Consider the following 22,587-nt stretch of genomic DNA (forward strand, 5'->3'; position numbering starts at 1 on the left):
GAGGAGGTCAGCGAATATTGCACCATTATTTGAAAAGGGTGCAAGGGAGAAGCCAAACAATTGTAGGCCAGGCAGTCTGACTTCATTGGTGTGAAAATTATGAGAATTAATTTGAAGAGACAGGATGACCTGTCACTTAGAAAGGCAGTGATTGATCAGGGGTAGTCAACACGGTTTTGTTAGGGGAAGGTCTTGACTTATTAATGTTATCAGATTTTTTGAGGAAGTAACCAGAATTGATGAGGGTAGTGTTTTGTTATGCTCTTGACATAGCATAAGCTGCTTCCTTGATGTGCACTCTGACAAAGGAAGGTTCAGAATTGGAGATAGCTTTAACACATTTATTAAACTATTAATAATTCTCCTACTTGGATTCGACGCTACTGTTAATCCTGCTATAGCTACTCAGACTGACTAACCAGTCTGCTACAATCCACGTGGTGGGTGTGATGTTCAATCAACCCTGTGTCTGTACTCACTGAGTGTCTACACTGGAAAGAGCCAGAGCATGTGTGATGTATCCTTTCATATGGGTTGGCGTAATGCCCTCCTGTGGTAGTGTCACCTCTGTGTGTATCGTGACTGCCCATTGGCCGTGTCCTATTGGTTGAATGTCTGTGTGTCATGTCTCTGGTGTTCCCTCTAGTGTCTAGATAGGTGTAGTGTATGTACATTAACCCTTTGTGTACTTACAGTGATGTATATCACCACATTCCCCCTTTTTTCGTGTTACATATTTTCTGTACGGTGTTAAAGAAAACTGAACAAACTAGGTAGATGAGTGGTACTCTATGCAAGTTATGATAACAGTGATCATTAAACAATAAGCCCATATGCATAAGTCCAAAGTTCATTAATTATTATGGTCGAGTGGCTTTCTTGTTTGGTTGGTGAGTTGGTGATGTTGATGGTGGCATTGCATTGTAAACACCATCAGTGTCCCTGTGCTGAAGGAACCAAGAAGTGGTCAAATCACTACGTTGTCGGATTTGGACTCTTTTTTTTTTTCTTTCGATGCTTGTGGTGGTAATTCTTGATGGCATCTGTCCTGAAAGCCAGGTTGCCTGTTGGTAGTGCAGCAAAAGTGAATTGGTAAGATGCATCGTCCTGCCATGGCATGTAATTGTACTGAGCTGAGAAGTAACAGTGTCCCTCATTTGCAGAGTTGTAACATGTCGTGCCAGTCGTAGTTCCATTGGTGTTGTTTTTGTCATGCTTGTTGTCAACGTTGTTGCCTTTGGTACGCTCCTTGCTATTGTCTTTGATGTTGTTGTTGTGGTGGTTGGTTTTGTTGCCGTGTTTGCTGCGCTCAAGGACCACACTGTGGATAATACGAGTCCTTCACACAGTTACTCGTGTTAGCGTCCTTTGTGGCATCTGCTGTCTCCTTGAGCCTGCCGTCACTGAGTTTGCGGCGCTCTCCATCTGGAGTCATGTCCGGCTTACTTGAATCAGCTTTGGCTTGTCGATGCTCCCCGTTTGGAGTCTGGGCTGTTTCACCTGAATCAGTTTTGGTTTGTCGATGCGCCCCGTCTGGTCTGTTTCACCGGAATCAGCTTTGGTGTCTTGACGCTCCTCCTCCGGAGTCATTGCAGGTTCACTTGAGTCAGCTGAGGTTTCTTGATGCTCCCCGTCAGGAGTCATTTCAGGTTCACTTGCATCTTCTGAGGTTTTGTGATGCTCCACGTCCGGAGTCAAAACATTCAGGAATGCATTTGCTTGTGGAGAGGCTCGAACGAATGAGGTTTGAAGTAACGTGGTGTCACCGGAGTCACCAGTAGTCTCGCTGTGATTGTCGAGTGCCTCTGTACACACTAGCTGAGGTCTGTCACGTTGCACATCTGGTATGGGAAGTGGGATGCCGTCGTCACTTGTCTCACATACAGTGGGTAGAGCCTCAGTGTCTTCTTGTCTTTCACTTCAGCTGGGTAGACCGTCAGAGTCTTCTTCTGATGGCTCAAATAATCTGGGTGGACTGTCATAGTCTGCTTGCTGTACACTTGAGCATGGCAGACTGTCATAGTCTTTCTGTTGTTCACTTGAGCGTGGCAGACTTGCATTGTCTGCTGCTGGTTGCTCAGAGGAGGTTGCTAGACCCTCACGGTCTTGTTCATGCAAGGACTGCGCTTTGGAGTCTTGCATTGCTTCTATCGTGGAGGCTGTCCACGAGCTCGCTGTGGAGGCTTGTGTCACTCCCTCTGTGGAGTCTTGCAGCGTTCCTTGTGTGGTATCGTGCATTGGTCTCGCTGTGGAAACTGTCATCACTTTTTGTTCATGCATTGGTCTCTCTGTGGAAACTGTCATCACTTTTTGTTCATGCAAGGACTGCGCTCCGGAGTCTTGCGTTGCTTCTATCATGGAGTCTGTCCACGAGCTCGCTGTGGAGGCTTCTGTCACTCGAGTCACTTCTTGTTCATGCAAGGACTGAGCTGTGGAGTCTTGCATTGCTTCTCTTGTGGAGTCTGTCCACGAGCTTGCTGTGGAGTCGGGGACCCTTCGCGGTGCGTGGACCACTCTCTGTGTGGCAGCAGGCCGCTCGCTGTGGGCTTGTACCGCTCTCTGTCTCTTGGCATCAGGCTGCAGCATAATCCTGCACTCACGAGTCGGGATGTCATATCTGCTAGGCTGAAGATTCCCCAATCTGAAGAACTCGTCATCAGGGTCGTCAATGTACGTCTAGTTGCGGTTCGGATTTGGTACTGGGGTAGCCACCCAAGGTGAAATGTTCATCTGAGTCGTTGTCTTCTGGGACCATATCATCACGTTTTGTGTCAGAGCTAGCATTGGGCACGCAATGTCCAAAGAAGAATTCAAGGTCTGAGTCATAGTCTTCAAGGACTGTATCATCTCTTTGGGCGGTGCTAACTGCTTATTGCAGGGTTCTGCAGAGGTTACTTTCAGCTACTGGTCGAATTTCAGGCATTGTGCTGTCGTTCCAGGTGAAAGAATCTGGTTTTGAGACTTTAATTTTTTTTTGTGTGTTTTGGGACATTTCCCCCTTAAGTGGGCGTGGTCCGCGGCCTCTGACGTCATGAAGCGTGTGACGCAGGTCGTAGGAATCTCAAACATCACCTTACCTGGCTGCTGTTGCTGGTTTTCACTGTTTGCTGAGTTTTAACTATATGGATTTAAACAGTTACTCACTGGTACCATGTTTTGTTATGCTCTTGACATAGCATAAGCTGCTTCCTTGATGTGCATTCTGACAAAGGAAGGTTCAGACTTGGCGATAGCTTTCACACGTTTATTAAACTGTTAACAATTCTCCTACTTGGATTCAACGCTACTGTTAATCCTGCTATAGCTACTCAGACTGACTAACCAGTCTGCTACAATCCACGTGGTGGGTGTGATGTTCAATCAACCCTGTGTCTGTACTCACTGAGTGTCTCCACTGGAAAGAGCCTGAGCATGTGTGCTGTGTCCTTTTATATGGGTTGGTGTAATGCCCTCCTGTGGAAGTGTCACCTCTGTGTGTATCGTGACTGCCCATTGGTCGTGTCCTTACTTACTGACCTATTGGTTGACTGTCTGTGTGTCATGTCTCTGGTGTTCCCTCTAGTGTCTAGCTAGGTGTAGTGTATGTACATTAACCCTTTGTGTACTTACAGTGATGTATATGACCACAGGTAGGGCAGTCCATGTCGTTTACATGGATTTTAGTAAGGCATTTGATAAGATCCCACATGGCAGACTGGTCAGAAAAAAAGCCCATGGGATCCAGAGGAATGTGGTGAGTTGGATCCAAAATTGGCTCAGCAACAGGAAACAAAGGGTAATGGTTGATGGATGTTTTTGTGAATGGAAAGCGGTTTCCAGTGGCATTCCACAGGGCTCAATGTTGGGCCCCGTGCTTTTTGTGGTATATATTAATGATTGACTTAAATGTTGGAGGTATATTTGGGATATTTGCAGATGACACAAAAATTGACCGGACAATTGGTTGTGAACAGAATAGCTGTCGACTCCAGACTGATATCAATGCCTTAGATAAAAAGTGAATTCAATCCAGAGAGTTGTGAGGTAATGGATTTGTGGAGGACAAACAAAGAAAGATAATACACAATAAATACGAGGATATTGAGAGGGGAAGAGGAAGTGAGAGACCTTAAAGTGCATGTCCACAGGTCCCTGTAGGTGGCAGAACAGGTGGATAAGATGATAAAGAAAGCATATGGAATGCTTTCCTTTATTGGGTGAGGTATTAAATATGAAAGCAGGAATGTAATGCTAGAACTGTACAGGTTATTGGTTAGGCCACAGCTGGAGTTTTGTGTACAGTTCTGGTCACCACATTACAGGAAGGACATAATAGCTCTGGAGAGAGTACAGAGGAGATTTACGGGAATGTTGCCGGGGCCTGAAAATTGCAGCTATGAGGAGAGATTGGATAATCGAGGATTGTTTTCCTTGGAACAGAGGAGGCTGAAGGGTAACTTATTGAGGTGTACCAAGATTATGAGTGGTCGAGAGTAGACAGGAAGGACCTGTTTCCCCCACCGGAGATGTTAATTGCCGGAGCACAAATTTAAGGTGAGTGGTCAAAGGATTATAGGGGACATGAAGAAAAACCTCTTCACTCAGTGGATGGTGGGTGCCTGGAATTCACTGCCTGGTTTGGTGGTTGAGACAGAAACCCTCAACTCATTTAAAATCTACCTGGATTCACACTTGAAGTGGTGTATCCTGCAAGGCTATGGACCAGGTGCTGGAACGTGGGATTAGAATGAGCAACTGGTTTCTTTTTTTTTTTCTTCTTCAGGCGGCACAGTGGCACAGTGGTTAGCACTACTGCCTCACAGTGCCAGGGTCCCAGATCAATTCCAGTCTCAGGTGAATGTCTGTGTGGCATTTTCACATTCTCCCTTTGTGTGGGTTTTGTCCGGGTGCTCCGGTTTCCTCCCACAGCCCGAAGATGTGCAAGTGGAGTGACCATGCTAAATTGCTCCTTAGTGTCCAAAGATGTGCAGGTTAGGTGTTGCTATGGGTTTAGGATGGGGTGTGGGCCTAGGCAGGGTGCTCCTTTGGAGGGTCGGTGCAGACTCAATGGGCCTATGTCCTCTGTCTGCACTGTAGGGATTCTGAGATTCTTTGGCTGGCACAGACATGATGGGCTGATTGACCTCTTTCTGCACCGTACTTTTTCTATGGCTCTGTGGTTCTAGAACCAATAACTAGCATTCAAACTGGTGAATGGTGAGGGAGGAATTAGAGTAAAGACCAAAGGCTGGATATATAGGATCAGTGAAGACAGTTTGGAATCGGTGTAGAAGGATTATTCTGTCACTGAGCGCATAGAATGAGAGGTTGCCTGCATCAATGTCCAGGTAAACCCCAATCCGCTCACACCTGGTTACTGGGAGGTTAACACCTTTATTTCTGTGCCGTGTGGCAAAACGGAGCCAGTTTCCTCCATCTGGGTAAACATTCAGGCACCAGGACATAGCATTCTCACCTATACAACAGGACCGCTCTGCCCCCTTTCTGCACATCTTCCCGTACACAATCCCCACTTTGGCCAGGAAGTTATGTGAATAGGCCTGACCCTGCACCTCCCAGTAATATTTGCCGCAGGCCAGGCTCTCACTGCACAACACCTGCCACAAGCTGTCGAAGCGCCAAGGGTGGTCGGGGTAGGCCTGTGACTCTGGGTAGCATTCCGTCACTGTCTGATTCACATCTGATAAACGGAGATAATTATTCACTGTGTTAGGATCAAAAGTCAGATTCACAGCATCTGCAATGAGAAAGAGAGAAAGAGTCACAAACTCTGGTTGAGAAATAGTTTAAAAAAATCAATTTTGCATGATTAAATTACCCATATTCTTAACTATTGTCTATTGTAGATTATTTCTACAATTTAAAACCCTTTAGTTGAGAAACTGTAAAAAATGGAATGTGGTGTTTAAAGATTTGGGTGCCTGATGTCGGCTCAACAACTCTCAAAAGGAAATTGGACAAATATTTAAAAGGGAAAATATGGACTCTGGACTCTGGACAAAGGGGGGGGGGGAGTGGGATTAATTGGATAACTCTTTCAGAGAGCTGTCCTGGGCACAATTGGCTGAACAACCTCTTTCTGTGCAGTATAATTCTACAAAAAAGGCTGACCATGTGACTGGGTGAAGGTCACCACAACAATCCTAGACAGCTGATATGATTACAATTAGATTCACTTTATTACCCAACTGGTCTCATTTTATAACATTCTAACCCAAACATTAATGCTTTTTGTGCAGGGCTACCCACCCACAAGTAGCAGTAATCAAATTGACCTTGTTAATGACCAATTAAGTCATTTTGTCAAGGCCAACCGGAGGCAGCCTCGCAGCAGGAGACTGTTGCAGCACCAGCACTCCAGGATGGCTAAGAGATCTTCACTGTCCATAACAAGATTCAGGTGCAGTAGCGGACAGCCATGTGGTGTATTTCCCCCCTCCACTGTGATAGCTAGGTTGCCGAGGACGTTTTGAATTTGATTTGGAGTTTAGAAAAGGTGGTGAGAAGGTGCCTATGACTTTGAGCACCCTCTCTCTCACTCAAAAAGCTGGCTTCTGCTTTGAGTGCTGCAGGGGGTGTCTCCATTAGCCCTCTTCAAAGCCCACCTGTCATCCTTCATTGGATGGCAAGCCTGCTCTGACCACCAATTGGCCAATTAGGGGAAAATTATAACCAAGTGACTATTCTCCACGCAGTATGGGCTTCTGACCCCTATTTGAGCCTATGGTGGGGGCCTGAAGCCCGTAGGGTAAAGTTTTGTCTCATCTTTAATAAATCTGCAGACATTTTAATTAGGGAGTTTGTTTTTTTCTTGCTAATTTCCTCCCCTCCTCTCTTAAAGGTTCTGATTCATGACTGGACAACAGCTTCAAAGATATTGGCCGGTATTAGAATTTATAAAGACAGACGCTGGGATTTTCCGCTCTTGTTGTTTTCGTGGGGATTTGACGACAGGAGTGAAAAATCTTCTGAAAGGCCCAAATCGTGTTTTATGTCAGCATGAAGTTTTGCAGCAGCCACCCCCTCTCCCTGCCAGTGACATAACTGGTTCCCCGCCATGCAACGTCAGGTGATTTCAATACTTTATCACATCATCGGGCCTCCACCCAGCAGTAACACCTCCATGCTCCAAGGTCAGCCAGAGGCAGCGTGACATCACAACGATACAAATCACAACAGCTTTTAAAAGATGGGAACCTGGTGAGCTCACACACTCGGGGCGTTCGGAGGTAAGAACACAGTTTGCCACATGGCATCACTTCTTCAAAGGGGAGAGAGGGCACCGGCAAATGTGAGGGGGTGCTAGCAGAGGCCTCGAGAGAACAGGCAAATGTCTCAAGGTGCGAACCGGTAAAAGCAAGGGAGGATGCCGGCGAGGGCAATGGGGGTAGCAGCAGAGACATTGGTGCCAGAAAGGGCCAATGCACTGGACCTGAAATCTGCAGGCAGAAGGGCTGAAAGTTGAAGGCACCGGGGCTGAAGGCACCGGGGCTAAAGGAGCAATGGAACTGAAGCAAAGGCAAGAAGGTGGGAAGAAATGGGCCCAAAAGCAGGGCCGACTAAGTGCCAGAAGGGGAAGACAGCAAGTCTTAAAATTACCATTCCTGAGGCTGCATTCTTCTGCTGCTGGGCTTCTACCTTCTTGGAGGGCCCTGACACTGGGAAGGGAAGCCTGGGTTAGTGTGGTGGGTGAGTGGCCAGTCATCACAAACTGACGGACCCACTCACATGTTGGGGAGAGCTGCAGTGAGTTTACTCCTGACAAAGGCAGGTCTGGCGATGAGGCATGTCAGTAATAAACATTCCATTGCAGCTGAAATTGTTCAGCTGTAACTCAGTTAACATACTGTAATCTGACGGCTCACCCAATTATGCCCACTAAATCACCACTGATGTATCTGAGTGCCGCTGATTGCCACTCAGCAGTTAACCCTTGGCGCACTGACCTCCACATTCTGACTGTTATGGTCTCCCTGCACCATTGGCTCTGTGGGCAAGCACATGCATCCCCTTTGACCGTGAGCAAGGGCACACTGGCTGAGGAGAGCGCTCTGTCCCATCAAATGTGTGCAGAGGTGCATTTTGACAGGTGCCCCCTGTTGACCGGGTTGCGTATAAGGCCTTGGAGTGAAGCTTGGGACAATGCCTGCATCTTACATGAGAGTTCAGAATGCAGTACTTGGCCTAAGCTGCGGCTACTCAGTCAAGCTGCCTGGGGCAAGGGTGGTGTGGAGGTCTTGTCCATTCTGGGAGTAAATGAAAGACGGGTCATGAATGTGGTGACCAGCACATGAGTCACTGTCCGGCAAGGCGCAGCAACCAAGGACGAATAGGCAAAGGGTGAACCCTGGGGGCAAAACTAACCGTCAACTCTGTCATGATATTCAAACACACACATCATGATGGACACACCAACAGACAAATCAGAGCACACAACACCACAACCAATCACACACAAGGATAGCAACCACATAAAAGCACGAGCACGACACCTAGTGGACAGTAGGTCTGGGGACAAAGACACGGACAAGACCGGTTACAAGATCACAAACAGGGAATCCCCACGTGCAGGGTATCAAGACAAAACTGTACATAGAAAGTTTAAATAAAATAGCGTTGTACCATATACAACCGTGTTGGCTCATCTGTGTGTCAGAACACCCAACACCACATGGTACAGGAGTGGATCGATACCTGCCAACTAACCTGCCATTCTGGACATGGACCGCACCGACAAACCGCAGCCGTTGCAAGTCGCGGGGAACCTAGGTACCAATTGGAAGCTCTTCAGGCAGCGATTTGACCTGTACATCCGAGCCAACGAAAAACAGAGTGCCTCGGATGAAACGAAGATTGCAATGCTCCTCTTCTACGCAGGTCAGCACGCCCTCGACGTCTTCAACTCACTGGTGTTCGAAGAAGGCGAAAACCAATCCAAGTATGACACGGTCATCCTCAAACTGGACCAGCACTTTAAGGTTGAAGTAAATGAAAGTTTTGAAAGATATCTCTTTCAGCAACGCCTGCAAGGTAAGGAGGAGCTTTTTCAACCCTTTTTGACGCACCTCCGAATTCTAGCGCAGTCCTGCGGTTACGGCAGCACCACAGAGTCCATGATCAGGGACCAGATTGTTTTTGGCGTTGCCTCTAGTGGCCTACGCCAGCAGCTTCTTAAAATAAAAAGCCTCACCTTAGCGTCTGCTGTGGAAGCCTGTGTCCTCCACGAGAATGCAACCTGCCGTTTTGCCCGATTTCAGGCGTCCGAGTTGGCACGGAGGGGGTCCCCAGCCGTCGAATCGGCAAGCCAGGCCGCCCACGACGCCGAACGCATCCAGGCCGTCGATTACTTCCCGACCCACGGCCCGGACGACAGCGGCCGCTTCCCGCGCTTTTCGCGGTCTCCCGCGCTGGTGCGCGCCAAAAATAACGGCCACATCGAGGGACACGCTGCGCAGGCGCGCCCACCGCAAGATCGCACTGCGCATGCGCAGTGGCGCAACGAACGCCGTGACGTCATGACGTGCGGCAATTGTGGAGCTGTACACTTAAAAGGGCAATGTCCTGCTAAAAACCGACAGTGCCTCAGATGTGGCAAGATGGGCCACTATGCTGCCCACTGTCGTTCGGCTCAACCCATGGATCCTGCACATGCCCGACAATCTCGCAGACAAGTCAGGACCGTCCAGCCCACGCATCAAGACTTCCAGTTAAGTGATGCAGATGACCAGGATGCCTTCCGCGTTTCCGTCATCGATGTCAACAAGGTCAATGCCATCAATCCAGCCGATGAGTGGTGTGCCACCCTGACGGTCAACCGATCGCGCGTCACCTTCCGTCTGGACACCGGCGCATCCGCCAACCTGATTGCATATTCTGCATTCCAGGCCATGAAGGTCAAACCACCCATCACGCCATCCCGGCTCAAGATGGTTGATTATAACGGGAACGTCATCCCGTCCATAGGATCTTGCCAGCTACAGATAACTCACAAGATGCACACAGCCTCACTCCCCTTCGAAGTTGTCGGCTCATCAAAAGACTCGTTACTGGGCGCACAGGCGTGTAAGGTCCTTCACCTGGTACAGCGCATTATGTCTCTCTCTCCAGATGAGATATCCGACTTCCCGGATGCTGAGTTCCACGCAAATCTCCATTCCCTCCTTGCTCACAACCAGGAGGTTTTTGAAGGCATGGGGACATTGCCATACACGTACAAGATTCGACTCAAACCGGACGCCTTCCCTGTCGTTCACGCACCTTGCAGGGTTCCTGCGCCACTCAAAGACCGCCTCAAGTTGCAGCTGCAGGCTCTTCAAGACCAAGGGGTCCTATCCAGGGTCACGGAGCCCACGCCATGGGTCAGCTCCATGGTCTGTGTAAAGAAGCCCTCTGGCGAGCTCCGCATATGTATAGATCCTAAAGATCTGAATAACAACATCATGCGGGAACACTAACCCATCCCGAAACGAGAGGACCTCACCAGCGAGATGGCGCAAGCCAAAATATTTACCAAATTGGATGCGTCCAAAGGATTTTGACAGATCCAATTGGACCCGGCCAGCCGAAGGCTATGCACGTTCAACACCCCTTTTGGCAGATTCTGCTACAACCGGATGCCATTCGGCATCATTTCAGCATCTGAAGTTTTCCACCGCATTATGGAGCAGATGATGGAAGGCATCGAAGGGGTACGTGTATATGTGGACGATATCATCATTTGGTCCACCACTCCGCAGGAACACATGCATCGTCTATGACGTGTCTTCACCCGCAAACGACAAAATGGCCTGCGTCTCAACCGCGCCAAGTGTGCCTTCGGCCAGATGGAGCTGAAATTCCTCGGGGACCACATCTCACGATCAGGGGTCCGTCCCGATGCAGACAAAGTTAGCGCCATCACAGCCATGCCACGGCCGGCTGACAAGAAGGCTGTCCTAAGATTCCTGGGCATGGTCAACTTCCTTGGGAAGTTCATTCCCAACCTGGCTTCTCATACAACGAATATGCGCCATCTCGTAAAAAAAATCAACAGAATTCCACTGGCAGCAATCGCATCAGCTGGAATGGGAGGAGCTCCAGCACAAACTGGTCACGGCACCAGTGCTGGCGTTCTTTGACACGACTCGCCCTACAAAGATCTCAACAGACGCCAGCCAATCTGGTATTGGAGCGGTACTCCTGCAAAAAGACAGCACGTCGTCATGGGCCCCGGTTGCATATGCCTCACGAGCCATGACCCCTACCGAACAGCGCTACGTGCAAATAGAAAAAGAATGCCTGGGCTTGTTAAGTGGACTGGACAAGTTCCACGACTATGTGTATGGCCTGCCACGATTTACGGTTGAAACTGACCACCGCCCCCTGGTCAACATCATTAACAAAGACCTGAACGACATGACCCCTCGCCTTCAGCGCATCTTACTTAAACTCAGGAGGTATGATTTCGAACTGATCTACACTCCGGGGAAGGATCTCATCGTGGCGGACACGCTCTCCCGAGCAGTGAGCACACCACCAGATGCGGAGGGGTTTGTGCGTCAAATTGAGGCACACGTGACTCTGACAGCAGCAAATCTGCCAGCTGATGACCCAAGTCTGGCCCACATACGCGCAGAGACGGCGACTGACCCCCTTCTGCAGCGAGTGATGCGCCACATGGCGGAAGGGTGGCTCAAAGGGCAGTGCCCCCAGTTTTATAATGTGCGAGATGACCTTACCAACATAGACGGGGTCCTTATGAAATTAGACAGGATCGTTATTCCGCACAACATGCGCCAGATGATTCTTAATCAACTACACGAAGGCCACTTGGGCGTCGAAAAATGCAGATGAAGGGCCCGAGAGGCAGTATATTGGCCGGGTATTAATGAAGACATAGCCAACATGGTGCTCAATTGCACAACCTGTCAGAGGTTTCAGCCGGCGCAACCTCCGGAGACGCTTCTACCACACGAGTTGGTGACGTCCCCCTGGGCGAAGGTGGGTGTTGACCTATTTCACGCGCTCGGCAGAGATCACATCGTTATTATAGACTACTTCTCAAACTACCCAGAAGTCATGCCTCTCCATGATCTGACGTCGTCCGCAGTCATTGGGGCCTGCAAGGAAACATTTGCTCGCCATGGCATTCCAAGGACTGTCATGTCAGACAATGGACCCTGCTTCGCCAGCCGTGAATGGTCGCCCTTTGCCGCAGCATATGGTTTCACTCATGTGACATCCAGCCCTCTACATCCACAGTCGAACGGGAAGGCTGAAAAGGGCGTCCACATTGCCAAGCGGCTCCTGTGCAAGGCGGCTGCTGCCGGATCGGACTTTAACCTCGCCTTGCTGGCCTATCGATCGGCCCCGCTATCCACGGGTCTCTCGCCAGCGCAGCTCCTAATGGATCGCTCCCTCAGGACGACGGTACCGTCCATCCTGGCACCAACAACAGACCATGAGACGGTTCTTCGGAACATGCAAATGCAGCGTGATCGCCAGAAAAGTCAGTACAACACACGAGCGACGGACCTGCCCCCCCTGACCTCCGGAGACAAAGTACGCGTCCATCAACCGTATGGCTGGTCAGCACCGGCCGAAGTCCTCCGACATGTGGCTCCCCGCTCGTTCCTGGTTCGCATGCCGGATGGTTCAGTGCGTCGCCGCAATCGGCGCGCCCTTCGCCGACTTCCACGCTCGCAGCCACACAATACGCACACGCCAGATCCTCAACAGGCTTCTGAGGATGACTTTGTGGAGCTGCCGCAGATCACGCCCTCTCCATCGCCACCCATGGCCATGCTTGCACATCAGCCGGTGGTTCTTGACCCACCCTTGAGGCGGTCAACCCGAACTCGTCGCAAGCCCATTAGACTGGACTTAAAACACCGTTCATATGTCTAACAAGTTGCACAATTTTATATGATAACCTGTTGTTGTTTATCGTTCCAGATATCGTCTGACTGGACCACTGTTCAAGTTCTTTTTCTCGTTCGCATTCATGTTCTGTTATGGTACAACCTTGTTCATGTGACGCACCCGACATCGCCCCCATGTAAATAGTTACGTCATATGCACATGCTGTACACAACACACACACACTCTTAGATGCACTCACAACGCGATCATATTTATTACCACGTAGGCACATATCTTTGTAAAAAGGGGGGATGTCATGATATTCAAACACACACATCATGATGGACACACCAACAGACAAATCAGAGCACACAACACCACAACCAATCACACACAAGGACAGCAACCACATAAAAGCACGAGCACGACACCTAGTGGACAGTAGGTCTGGGGACAAAGACACGGACAAGACCTGTTACAAGATCACAAACAGGGAATCCCCACGTGCAGGGTATCAAGACAAAACTGTACATAGAAAGTTTAAATAAAATAGCGTTGTACCATATACAACCGTGTTGACTCATCTGTGTGTCAGAACACCCAACACCACAAACTCTCTCTGTTTACCGTTGCAGTGATTAGCATGAGGGAGAGGTGGAGCCTGTGGGACTGGCTATTATTCTCTGCCGCATAGAGAGGAGAGAAAATATCAAGGGAAGCGTTTGGCTCTCCAGAGACAGGAGCAAAACCCTGAGGAGGAAGGGGGAGCAAAACCCTGAGGAGGAAGGGGTAGCAGAGTGTGCTCTCCTGGCACAAGAGGTATCCCAGAGAGTGATTGCTTGGAGGTGCCTTCCATGACCCAGGGTCTACAGACAGTGCCTGCCCTTCCTGTACATGAGCGAGAACCAGTGTCAGCAAAGGTTTCACCTGTCAAGGAGCTCACTTGTGCACCTGTCTGCGGGAGTTGGCCCCACGACGACTTGGAGGGCATCCATTGCCTGTGGCATTGAAAGTCACAGCACTCTGCAACTTTTACGCAACTGGCTCCTTCCAGTGACCTTTGCAGCATCTTGCAAGTCCTTGCACATAAGTGTGTCAAGGAGGTGATGGATGCACTCTTTGCAAGGGCACATAACCACGTCAATTTCAACCCATATCAGACAGCCAGGATGCAAGAGCTGACAGATTTGCCCAGATTTCTGGTTTCCGATGAGGTTCCGGTGCCTGGACTGGTTTGGTGGAGCCCTGCAGTAAAGGGTGCCACTCATTGTGGTTGTCTGCTGTGCCCTTCAAAACCTGGTGCTTCAACGGAGGAGGAACTGCCTGGGAATGAGATGGAGGAGCAGCACGTTTCCTCAGGTGAGAAAAATGTTGAGGTGAATGGCAAAAAAGAAGTCCTGGAGAGCGGGTGGGTTGGCCCTGAGTGGCCGCCCGATTCGTGGATGGTGATGATGTGAACCACTGAGAACATCCCATCATCCTCAGGTCTCTTCTGTTAGCATTGCTCTCTTAGCTGACTGCTTACAGCGTACACCCTCACTGATAAGGCTCGTGTCATGGGAGGGTGATGCACGGTCAATTACATAAAGACCAGAGTAGGATATAATCGAGGCTTTATTACACTGAGATGTGTGGCCTCCTACAGCAGCTGACTAAATGGCTGCTGTACTGGGAGCACACATATTTATACTCCGCCTACTGGGCGGAACCAGCAGGCAGGGATCTACCCCCGTACCTGTAGTACAGGGGCCTTACCGTAAAGCACCTACATCAACATCCTATATATACATAAGTGGTGACGACCACATTCACCCTGTTAAAAAAATGAGTCCGACGGGGGTGGTGGAGAACTATATACAGAAAGTTGTGTTTTAAAAGTACAGATAATATTACAAATTCAGGCGGTCCGGTGGAGCGCCGCAGTGCTGGTGGCGACTCTGGTGGCGGGGAGTGTGTCGAAATCCTCTTCACCCCGGGTGTGAGCAAGGGGAGGACGGATTGTCCCGGAACGGGGGCTGCGGTGGGGTGCGCCGGGAGAGGGGAGAGTGGCGCCGGGGCGGGGGGTGGGGGGGTGTGGAACCAGCTGGTGCCAGGTCCCTGAGGGAGGCTGTGTCTTGGCGGCTATCGGGGTATGCTACGTAGGCATACTGTGGGTTGGCATGAAGTAGCTGTACCCTCTCAACCAACGGGCCCGCCTTGTGGAGTCGGACGTGACGACAGAGGAGAACGGGTCCTGGAGCTGCCAGCCACGTTGGGAGCGAAACCCCGGAGGTGGACTTCCTGGGAAAGGCAAAGAGACGTTCATGGGGGGTTTCATTAGTCGCGGTGCACAGGAGCGACCGAATGGAGTGAAGTGCGTCAGGGAGGACCTCCTGCCAGCAGGAGGCCAGGAGATTTCTGGACCGTAGGGCCAGCTGGACGGCCCTCCAGACCATCCCATTCTCCCTCTCCACCTGCCTGTTTCCTTTGGGGTTGTAGCTGGTCGTCTTGCTCGAGGCAATGCCCCTATTGAGCAGGTACCGGCGCAGCTCATCACTCATGAATGAGGATCCCCTGTCACTGTGGATGTAGGCGGGGAAGCCGAACAGAGCGAAGATGGTGTTGAGGGCTTTGATGACGGTGGCAGATGTCATGTCGTGGCATGGGACGGCAAAGGGGAATCGGAAATATTCATTGACCACACTGAGAAAGTACGTGTTGCAGTCGGTGGAGGGGAGGGGCCCTTTGAAGTCCACACTGAGGCGTTCAAAGGGGCGGGAGGACTTCACCAGGCGTGCATGGTCTGGCCGGTAGAAGTGCAGTTTACTCTTCGCGCAGACCTGGCAGTCTCTGGTGATCGCCCTGACTTCCTCGATGGAGTTGGGCAGGTTGCGGGCCTTGATGAAATGGTAAAAACGTGTGACCCCTGGGTGACAGAGGTTGTCGTGCAGGGTCCGGAGTCGGTCCACTTGTGCGCTGGCACATGTACCTCGGGATAGGGCATCGGGGGGCTCGTTGAGCTTACCGGGGCGATACAAAATCTCGTAATTGTAGGTGGAGAGCTCGATCCTCCACCTCAAGATTTTATCATTTTTGATCTTACCTCGCTGTGTGTTGTTAAACATGAAGGAAACCGACCGTTGGTCAGTGAGGAGAGTGAACCTCTCGCCGGCCAGGTAATGCCTCCAATGCCGCACAGCTTCAACGATGGCTTGGGCCTCTTTTTCGACAGAGGAGTGCCGAATTTCGGAGGCATGGAGGGTGCAGGAAACGAATGCCATGGGCCTGCCTGCCTGGGTTGCGGCCAGAGCAACGTCTGATGCATCGCTCTTGACTTGGAAGGGGAGTGTCTCGTCGACTGCGTGCATCACGGCCTTGGCGATGTCGGCCTTGATACGGTTAAAGGCCTGGTGAGCCTCGGCCGTCAGAGGAAAAACAGTGGATTGAATGAGTGGGCGGGCCTTGTCCGCATAGTTTGGGACCCACAGGGCGTAATACGAAAAGAATCCCAGGCAACGTTTGAGGGCCTCGGGCAGTGGGGGAGGGGGAGTTCCATGAGGGGGCTCATGCGATCGGGGTCGGGCCCCAGAACTCCGTTCTGGACCACGTAGCCAAGGATGGCTAAGCAGTCTGTGCTGAACACGCACTTCTCCTTGTTATACGTGAGGTTGAGGAGAGTGGTGGTGTGGAGAAATTTGGCAAGGTTGGCAAACGCAGATGGTGACATTGTCCAGGTACGGGAAAGTGGCTCGCAGCCCGTACCAGTCAACCATTTGGTCCATCTTCCATTTGAAGACCGAGACCCCGTTGGTGACGCCGAAGGGAACCCTAAGAAAGTGGGAAAGGCGGCCACTTCGAACGCTGTATATTGGCGGTCCGCCTTGCGGATGGGGAGCTGGGGGTAGGCAGATTTCAGGTCTACTGTCGAGAAGACCCGGTACTGTGCAATCTGATTGACCATATCAGGTATGCGTGGGAGGGTGTACGCGTCGAGCTCGTGTACCGATTGATGGTCTGACTGTCGTCAACGACCATCTTGTTTTTCTCCCCAGTTTGACCACTATCACTTGGGCTCTCCAGGGGCTGTTGCTGGCCTTGATGATGCCGTCCCGAAGCAGCCGCTGGACTTCAGACCTGATGAAGGTCCTGTCCTGGGCGCTGTACCGTCTGCTCCTGGTGGCGACGGGTTTGCAGTCCGGGGTTAGGTTTGCAAAAAGGGAAAGTGGGTCGACCTTAAGGGTCGCGAGGTCGCACACAGTAAGGGTTGGTAGGGGCCTGCCGAATTTCAGGGTTAGACTCTGGAGGTTGCACTGGAAGTCCAGGCCGAGTAGCAAGGCAGCGCAGAGGTTGGGGAGGATGTAGAGGCAGAAGCCGCTGAACTCCACGCCCTGGACAGTGAGAGTGGCGATGCAGTACCCCCGGATCGCCATGGAGTGGGACCCGGAGGCCAGGGAGATTCTCTGGTTAGCGGGGTGTACCGTGAGGGAGCAGCGCCTTACCATATCGGGGTGAATGAAGCTCTCAGTGCTCCTGGAGTCCAGCAGGCAGGAGATCTCATGCCCATTGACCTTCACTTTAGTTGAAGCAGTCGCGAGGTTGTGTGGTCGAGACTGGTCAATTGTGACCGAGGTGAGACGCGGCTGGTCGTTGGTGGTTGCAGGCGATGAGCGGCTGGATGAGGTGCCCGACGAGCATGGGTCCTGAGTCAGGTAAGATGGCGGCGCCCATGGGCCACACGTGTCGTGGGGGAAGCAAGATGGCGGCGCCCGTTGGTTCTGGGAGGAACAAGATGGCGGCGCCCACAGGCCGCATGAGTTGCGAGTCGGGCAAGATGGCGGCATCCACTGGCCGCACGTGGTCCTAAGAGGGGAAGATGGCAGCACCCACTGGCTGCACGGGGGTGCAGGGACAATAGCGGCGATTGAGCGGGCCTTGCACACTGCAGTGAAAATGTCCCTTCTTGCCACAGGTCTTGCAGAGGGCGCTCTGCGCCGGGCAGCGATGTCGGGGGTGTTTTGACTGCCCACAGAAGTAGCATTTGGGCCCTCCCGGGGTTGGTTGGCTGCCGTGCGGCACAGGCGTGGGATTGGCTGAGGGCGGTCGCTGATGGGGTCCACGATGGGGTGGCCGTCTGCAGAGTCCACGATGCACGGGGGGTGGGCCGGGCGGTTGGGGGCATAGGCCTGAATGTTGCGTGGTGAAAGCGCTAGTTTTTTGGTTGCCGAAAGGTCGAGTGTGGCCCCCTCTAAGAGGCGCTGGCGGATGTAGTCAGACCCTATGCCCGTAACAAATGTGTCTCTCATTAGCAAATTTGAGTGTTCCGTGGCCGAAACGGCCTGGCAGTCACAGTCTCTAACTAGGGGGAGCAGGGCACGCCAGAAATCTTCCACCGACTCACCGGGAAGATGACGCCACGTGGAGAGGAGGTGCCTGGCGTAGAGTGTGTTAGTCCGCTGAGCGTAATTTTCCTTCAGTAGCGTCATGGCCTCTGCGTAGGTTGGCGCATCCTGGACAAGTGGAAAGACGTTGGAGCTCAGCCGCGTGTAAAGGATCTGGAGCTTCTGTGCTTCTGGAATTTTGTCTGCCACAGACCCAATGTACGCTTCAAAACAGGCTAGCCAATGTTCAAAGGCCTTTTTGGCGTTGTCTGCTTGCGGATGCAGCTGCAGGCGATCCGGCTTGATGCGGAGATCCATCTTCTGAAAAACTCGGTGTAATAAATTGATGCACGATCAATTACACAAAGACGAGAGTAGGATGTAATTGAGGCTTTCTTACACTGAGATGTGTGGCCTCCTACAGCAGCTGACGAAATGGCTGCTGTACTCGGAGCACACATAATAATACTCTGCCTACTGGGCGGAACCAGCAGGCAGGGATCTACCCCTGTACCTGTAGTACAGGGGCCTTACTGTAAAGCACCTATATCAACATCCTATATATACATCAGTGGTGACTACCACAGAGGGACTGACTGCCCATAATTCCAACGTTTCAGGAGGATCTTGAAGACTTGCAGTGGAGTCAGTACATAGAACCTCACAGAGCTACTGTGAATGTCTTACTCCAGTCTGGCTGAATGTAGCTCGCTTATTCTCAGTGACCTGGGTCATAATTTGGCAGTGTCGCATAGAGTTTCACCTCTCCTGGTCTATGGTCCTCGTTAGTGATCTGTAACTTGGGTTTTAGTGTCACAGGGGGCTGAGGCTAATATTTTATGGGGACAAGCAGCAGGGCAACATGTGCAGAGAGCTCACATTGACAATGACTGAGATGAGTGACGGTAGCTCTGCAAATTGTGGGAAGCGCTCTCATTCTCTCTGCCTTAAAAATATTCAATGAGCAAGGAAGTGAAAGGTTATTGTGGTACGTAAGATCATAAGACATAGGGCAGCATGGTGGTGCAATGGTTAGCACTGCTGCCTCACGCGCCGAGGTCCCAGGTTCGATCCCGGCTCTGGGTCACTGTGCGGGTGGAGTTTGCACATTCTCCCCGTGTTTGTGTGGGTTTCGCTCCCACAATCCAGAGATGTGCAGGGTAGGTGGATTTGCCACGCTAAATTGTCCCTTAATTGTAAAAAAAATTGGGTACTCTAAATTTATATTAAAAAAAACATATTCAAATTTTCCAATGACATGAAGATTAACGATACAGCAAGCAGTGTAGACAGGAAGCAAAGAGGCAGGCGTTGGAGGAGCCCCTGGGGCTGAGGGAGGTGCTGGATAGTATCAGGGGTATGAAGTCGGGGAACGCCCCTGGGCCGGATGGGTACCCGGCAGAATTTTATAAGGAATTTGCGGCGGACCTGGCACCACATCTGTTGGGGGCGTTTAATGAAGCACTGGAGAAGGGGGAGATGCCGGAGACGATGAAGCAGGCAGTAATCACACTAATCCCAAAAAATGGGAAGGATCCGGTGGAATGTGGGTCGTATAGACCTATAGCACTATTGAACACGGATGTGAAAGTATTGGCTAAGTTGTTGGCGGGGAGGATGGAGGATTGTGTCCCGGGGTGGTTGCAGAAGATCAAACATGGTTCGTGAAGGGCAGGCAGCTCGCGAGTAATATAAGACGGCTGTTGAATGTGGTGATGAATCCGTCGAGAGCTCTGGTACTGGAGGTAGTGGTGTCCATGGACGCGGAGAAAGTATTTGATCGGGTGGAGTGGCGGTACTTGTTCGAAGTTTTGGGAAGGTTTGAGTTTGGGCCGAGATTTGTGGCATGGGTGCGGTTGCTGTATGTGGTGCCAAGAGCGAGGGTGAGGACGAATGATATGAGCTCACAAAGCTTTGACTTACACAGGGATATGAGGCAGGGGTGCCCACTGTCACCACTGCTGTTTGCGCTGGCCATAGAGTCGGCAGGGGGTCGGCAGAGTGGCAGGGGATAATGAGGGGCCAGAGGGAACATCTGTGCCCGTGACCTCCTGCTGTATGTTTCGGATCCGTTGGAGAGTATGGGAAGGATTATAGGCCTGTTGGGGAGGTTTAGAGGGTTCTCGGGATACAAGCTGAATGTAGGGAAAAGCGAGGTATTCCCGGTGAATGAGCTGGCACAGCGGGCTAGTTTAGTGGAGATGCCATTTACGGTAGCGAGGGATAGGTTTAGGTACTTGGGGATTCAGGTAGCGAGGGAATGGACGGGGCTCCATAAGTGGAACTTAATGAAGCTGGTGGAGGTGGCCAGGGAGGATCTTAGGAGGTGGGATACACTGCACTTAACGTTGGCGGGGAGGGTACAAGTGGTGAAAATGAATATTCTGCTGAGGTTCTTGTTTATCTTTCAGGCTCTCCCGATCTTTATACCAAAGGCCTTTTTTCGGAAAGTGGACACAATCATCTCTGACTTTGTATGGGCGGGGAAGGTGCCGAGGGTGGGGAGGACCCTGCTACAGAGGCAGAGGCAGCAGGGGGGTTGGCGTTGCCAAACTTGCTTCATTATTATTGGGCGGCGAATGAGGACAAGGTGCGGCGGTGGTGGGAAGGAGAAGGGGTAGAGTGGGTTAGGATGGAGGAGGAATATTGTAAAGAGTCTAGTTTGAGGCCTATGGTGACGGCAGCATTGTCAATGGCTCCGAGTAGGTATTCAGGGAGCCCAGTGGTGTAGTCCACAGTGAAGATATAGGATCAGCTGAGGAGGCATTTTAGGATGGAAGGGATGTCGGTGCTAACGCCGCTGTGCGAGAATCATGGGTTTGAGCTGGGGGGATGGATAGTGTATACAGGAGGTGGAGGGAAGTGGGGCTGATCAAGGTGAGGGATTTGTATTTGGAGGAAGGGTTCGCCAGTCTGGAGGAGCTAAGGGAGAGGGTAGAGCTGCTGAGGGGGAGTGAGTTCAGGTATCTACAGGTTAGGGACTTTGCACGAAAGGTCTGGAAAGGGTTCCATAGATTGCCGGGATACCCCCTGCTGGAGCGACTGCTGCTTCCGGATGTGGAAGGGGATTGAAGGATTGGGGATATATACAAGTGGCTGGGGGAGCAGAGAGGAGAGCGGGTGGTGAACATCAAGGAGAAATGGGAAGCTGAGTTGGGAATGGAGATCAATTGGGGAGTATGGAGTGAGGCACTGCGAAGGGTAAATGGGACCTCCTCTTGTGCAAGGATGAGCCTGATACAGTTTAAGGTGGTGCACAGAGTGCATATGACTCGGGCGAGAATGAATGGGTTCTTTCAGAGGGTAGCAGATGAGTGTGAGAGGTGTAGGCGGGGGCCAGCGAATCATGCGCACATGTTTTGGGGTTGTGAAAAATTGGGAAGATTCTGGGCGGGAGTGTTCGCGGTCTTAGCCAGGATAGTGGAGGAGGGAGTGGACCCGGACCCTTTGGTGGCGATATTTGGGGTTTCAGAGAAGCCGGAGCTCATGGAGAGGAGGAAGGCCGATGTCTTGGTCTTCACCTCTCTGATTGCACGGCGACAAATTTTGCTGGAGTGGCAGTCGGCATCGCCACCGGGGGTAGCAGCATGGTTGGGTGACCTGTACGACTTCCTGCGATTAGAGAAGATAAAGTATGAGTTAAGGGGCTCAGCAGAGGAGTTCGAGGAAAGGTGGGGGATGTTTGTGACCGTGTTTGAGGAGCTGTTCGTCGCAGAGGGGGTGGGGGGCTGTCATAATATCCACGCATGTATATAATGAAGTGCAGACAGGCAGTGACTGACATACAGGATGACCAGTAAGCACACAGCACAGTGCAGCCAATCACCAGACAGGACACCACCACTATAAAGCCAGAGGGCACTAGGTTTCCCGCTCTCTCTGGACCCAGCCACTGAGACAGTCAGAGTCCACGAGCTAGCACAGTGCAAACACCATGCGGTAGCTAGTAAGTCTGGTCAGGCTAGTACAAGGTCTCCAGTCAGTTCAGTACAGTGTCGACCCACAGTTAAATATGTATGTTAGTTCTATCGTTCAATAAAACCGTGTTGGATCTTCTACAATGTTACAGGTCTGTTTCTCGCATCGCTGCATCAAGTGCAGTCCACACAGAACCGACCTGCCTAACACATCATGGTACCAGAGTGATACTGATCTTGATGGACCTACCTCGAGTGAATCAGCATTGACCAGCAAGCAGCCATCCGGTGACATGGAAAACATCCAGCCTCCTCTGCAGCTCCGCATCTCCGGCAACCTTGGCGCAAATTGGAAAATCTTCAAGCAAAAGTTCCTCTGGTACATCGAGGCCTCCGACCTCGAAGCAGCATTGGATGCCAGGAAGATCGAGCTATTTCTCTCCACCGCGGGAGACCACGCCATCCACATCTAC

At 51.3% G+C, this 22,587-nt stretch overlaps 1 protein-coding gene across 1 annotated transcript in view; it reads right to left on the reverse strand.

Annotated features, from left to right (window-relative positions):
• Nucleotides 1-298: 298 nt before the first annotated feature.
• LOC140395454 (tripartite motif-containing protein 16-like) overlaps nucleotides 299-22,587 on the reverse strand; it is a 54,050-nt gene continuing 31,761 nt past the window's right edge. Inside the window, exon 6 of the mRNA XM_072483225.1 lies at nucleotides 299-5,737. Coding sequence (XP_072339326.1) covers nucleotides 5,175-5,737 — 563 coding nt within the window. The 3' untranslated portion in view covers nucleotides 299-5,174. The remainder of the gene's footprint in view (nucleotides 5,738-22,587) is intronic.

This window comes from Scyliorhinus torazame, chromosome 18, assembly GCF_047496885.1.
Source record: "Scyliorhinus torazame isolate Kashiwa2021f chromosome 18, sScyTor2.1, whole genome shotgun sequence".
NCBI classification, from domain to species: domain Eukaryota; kingdom Metazoa; phylum Chordata; class Chondrichthyes; order Carcharhiniformes; family Scyliorhinidae; genus Scyliorhinus; species Scyliorhinus torazame.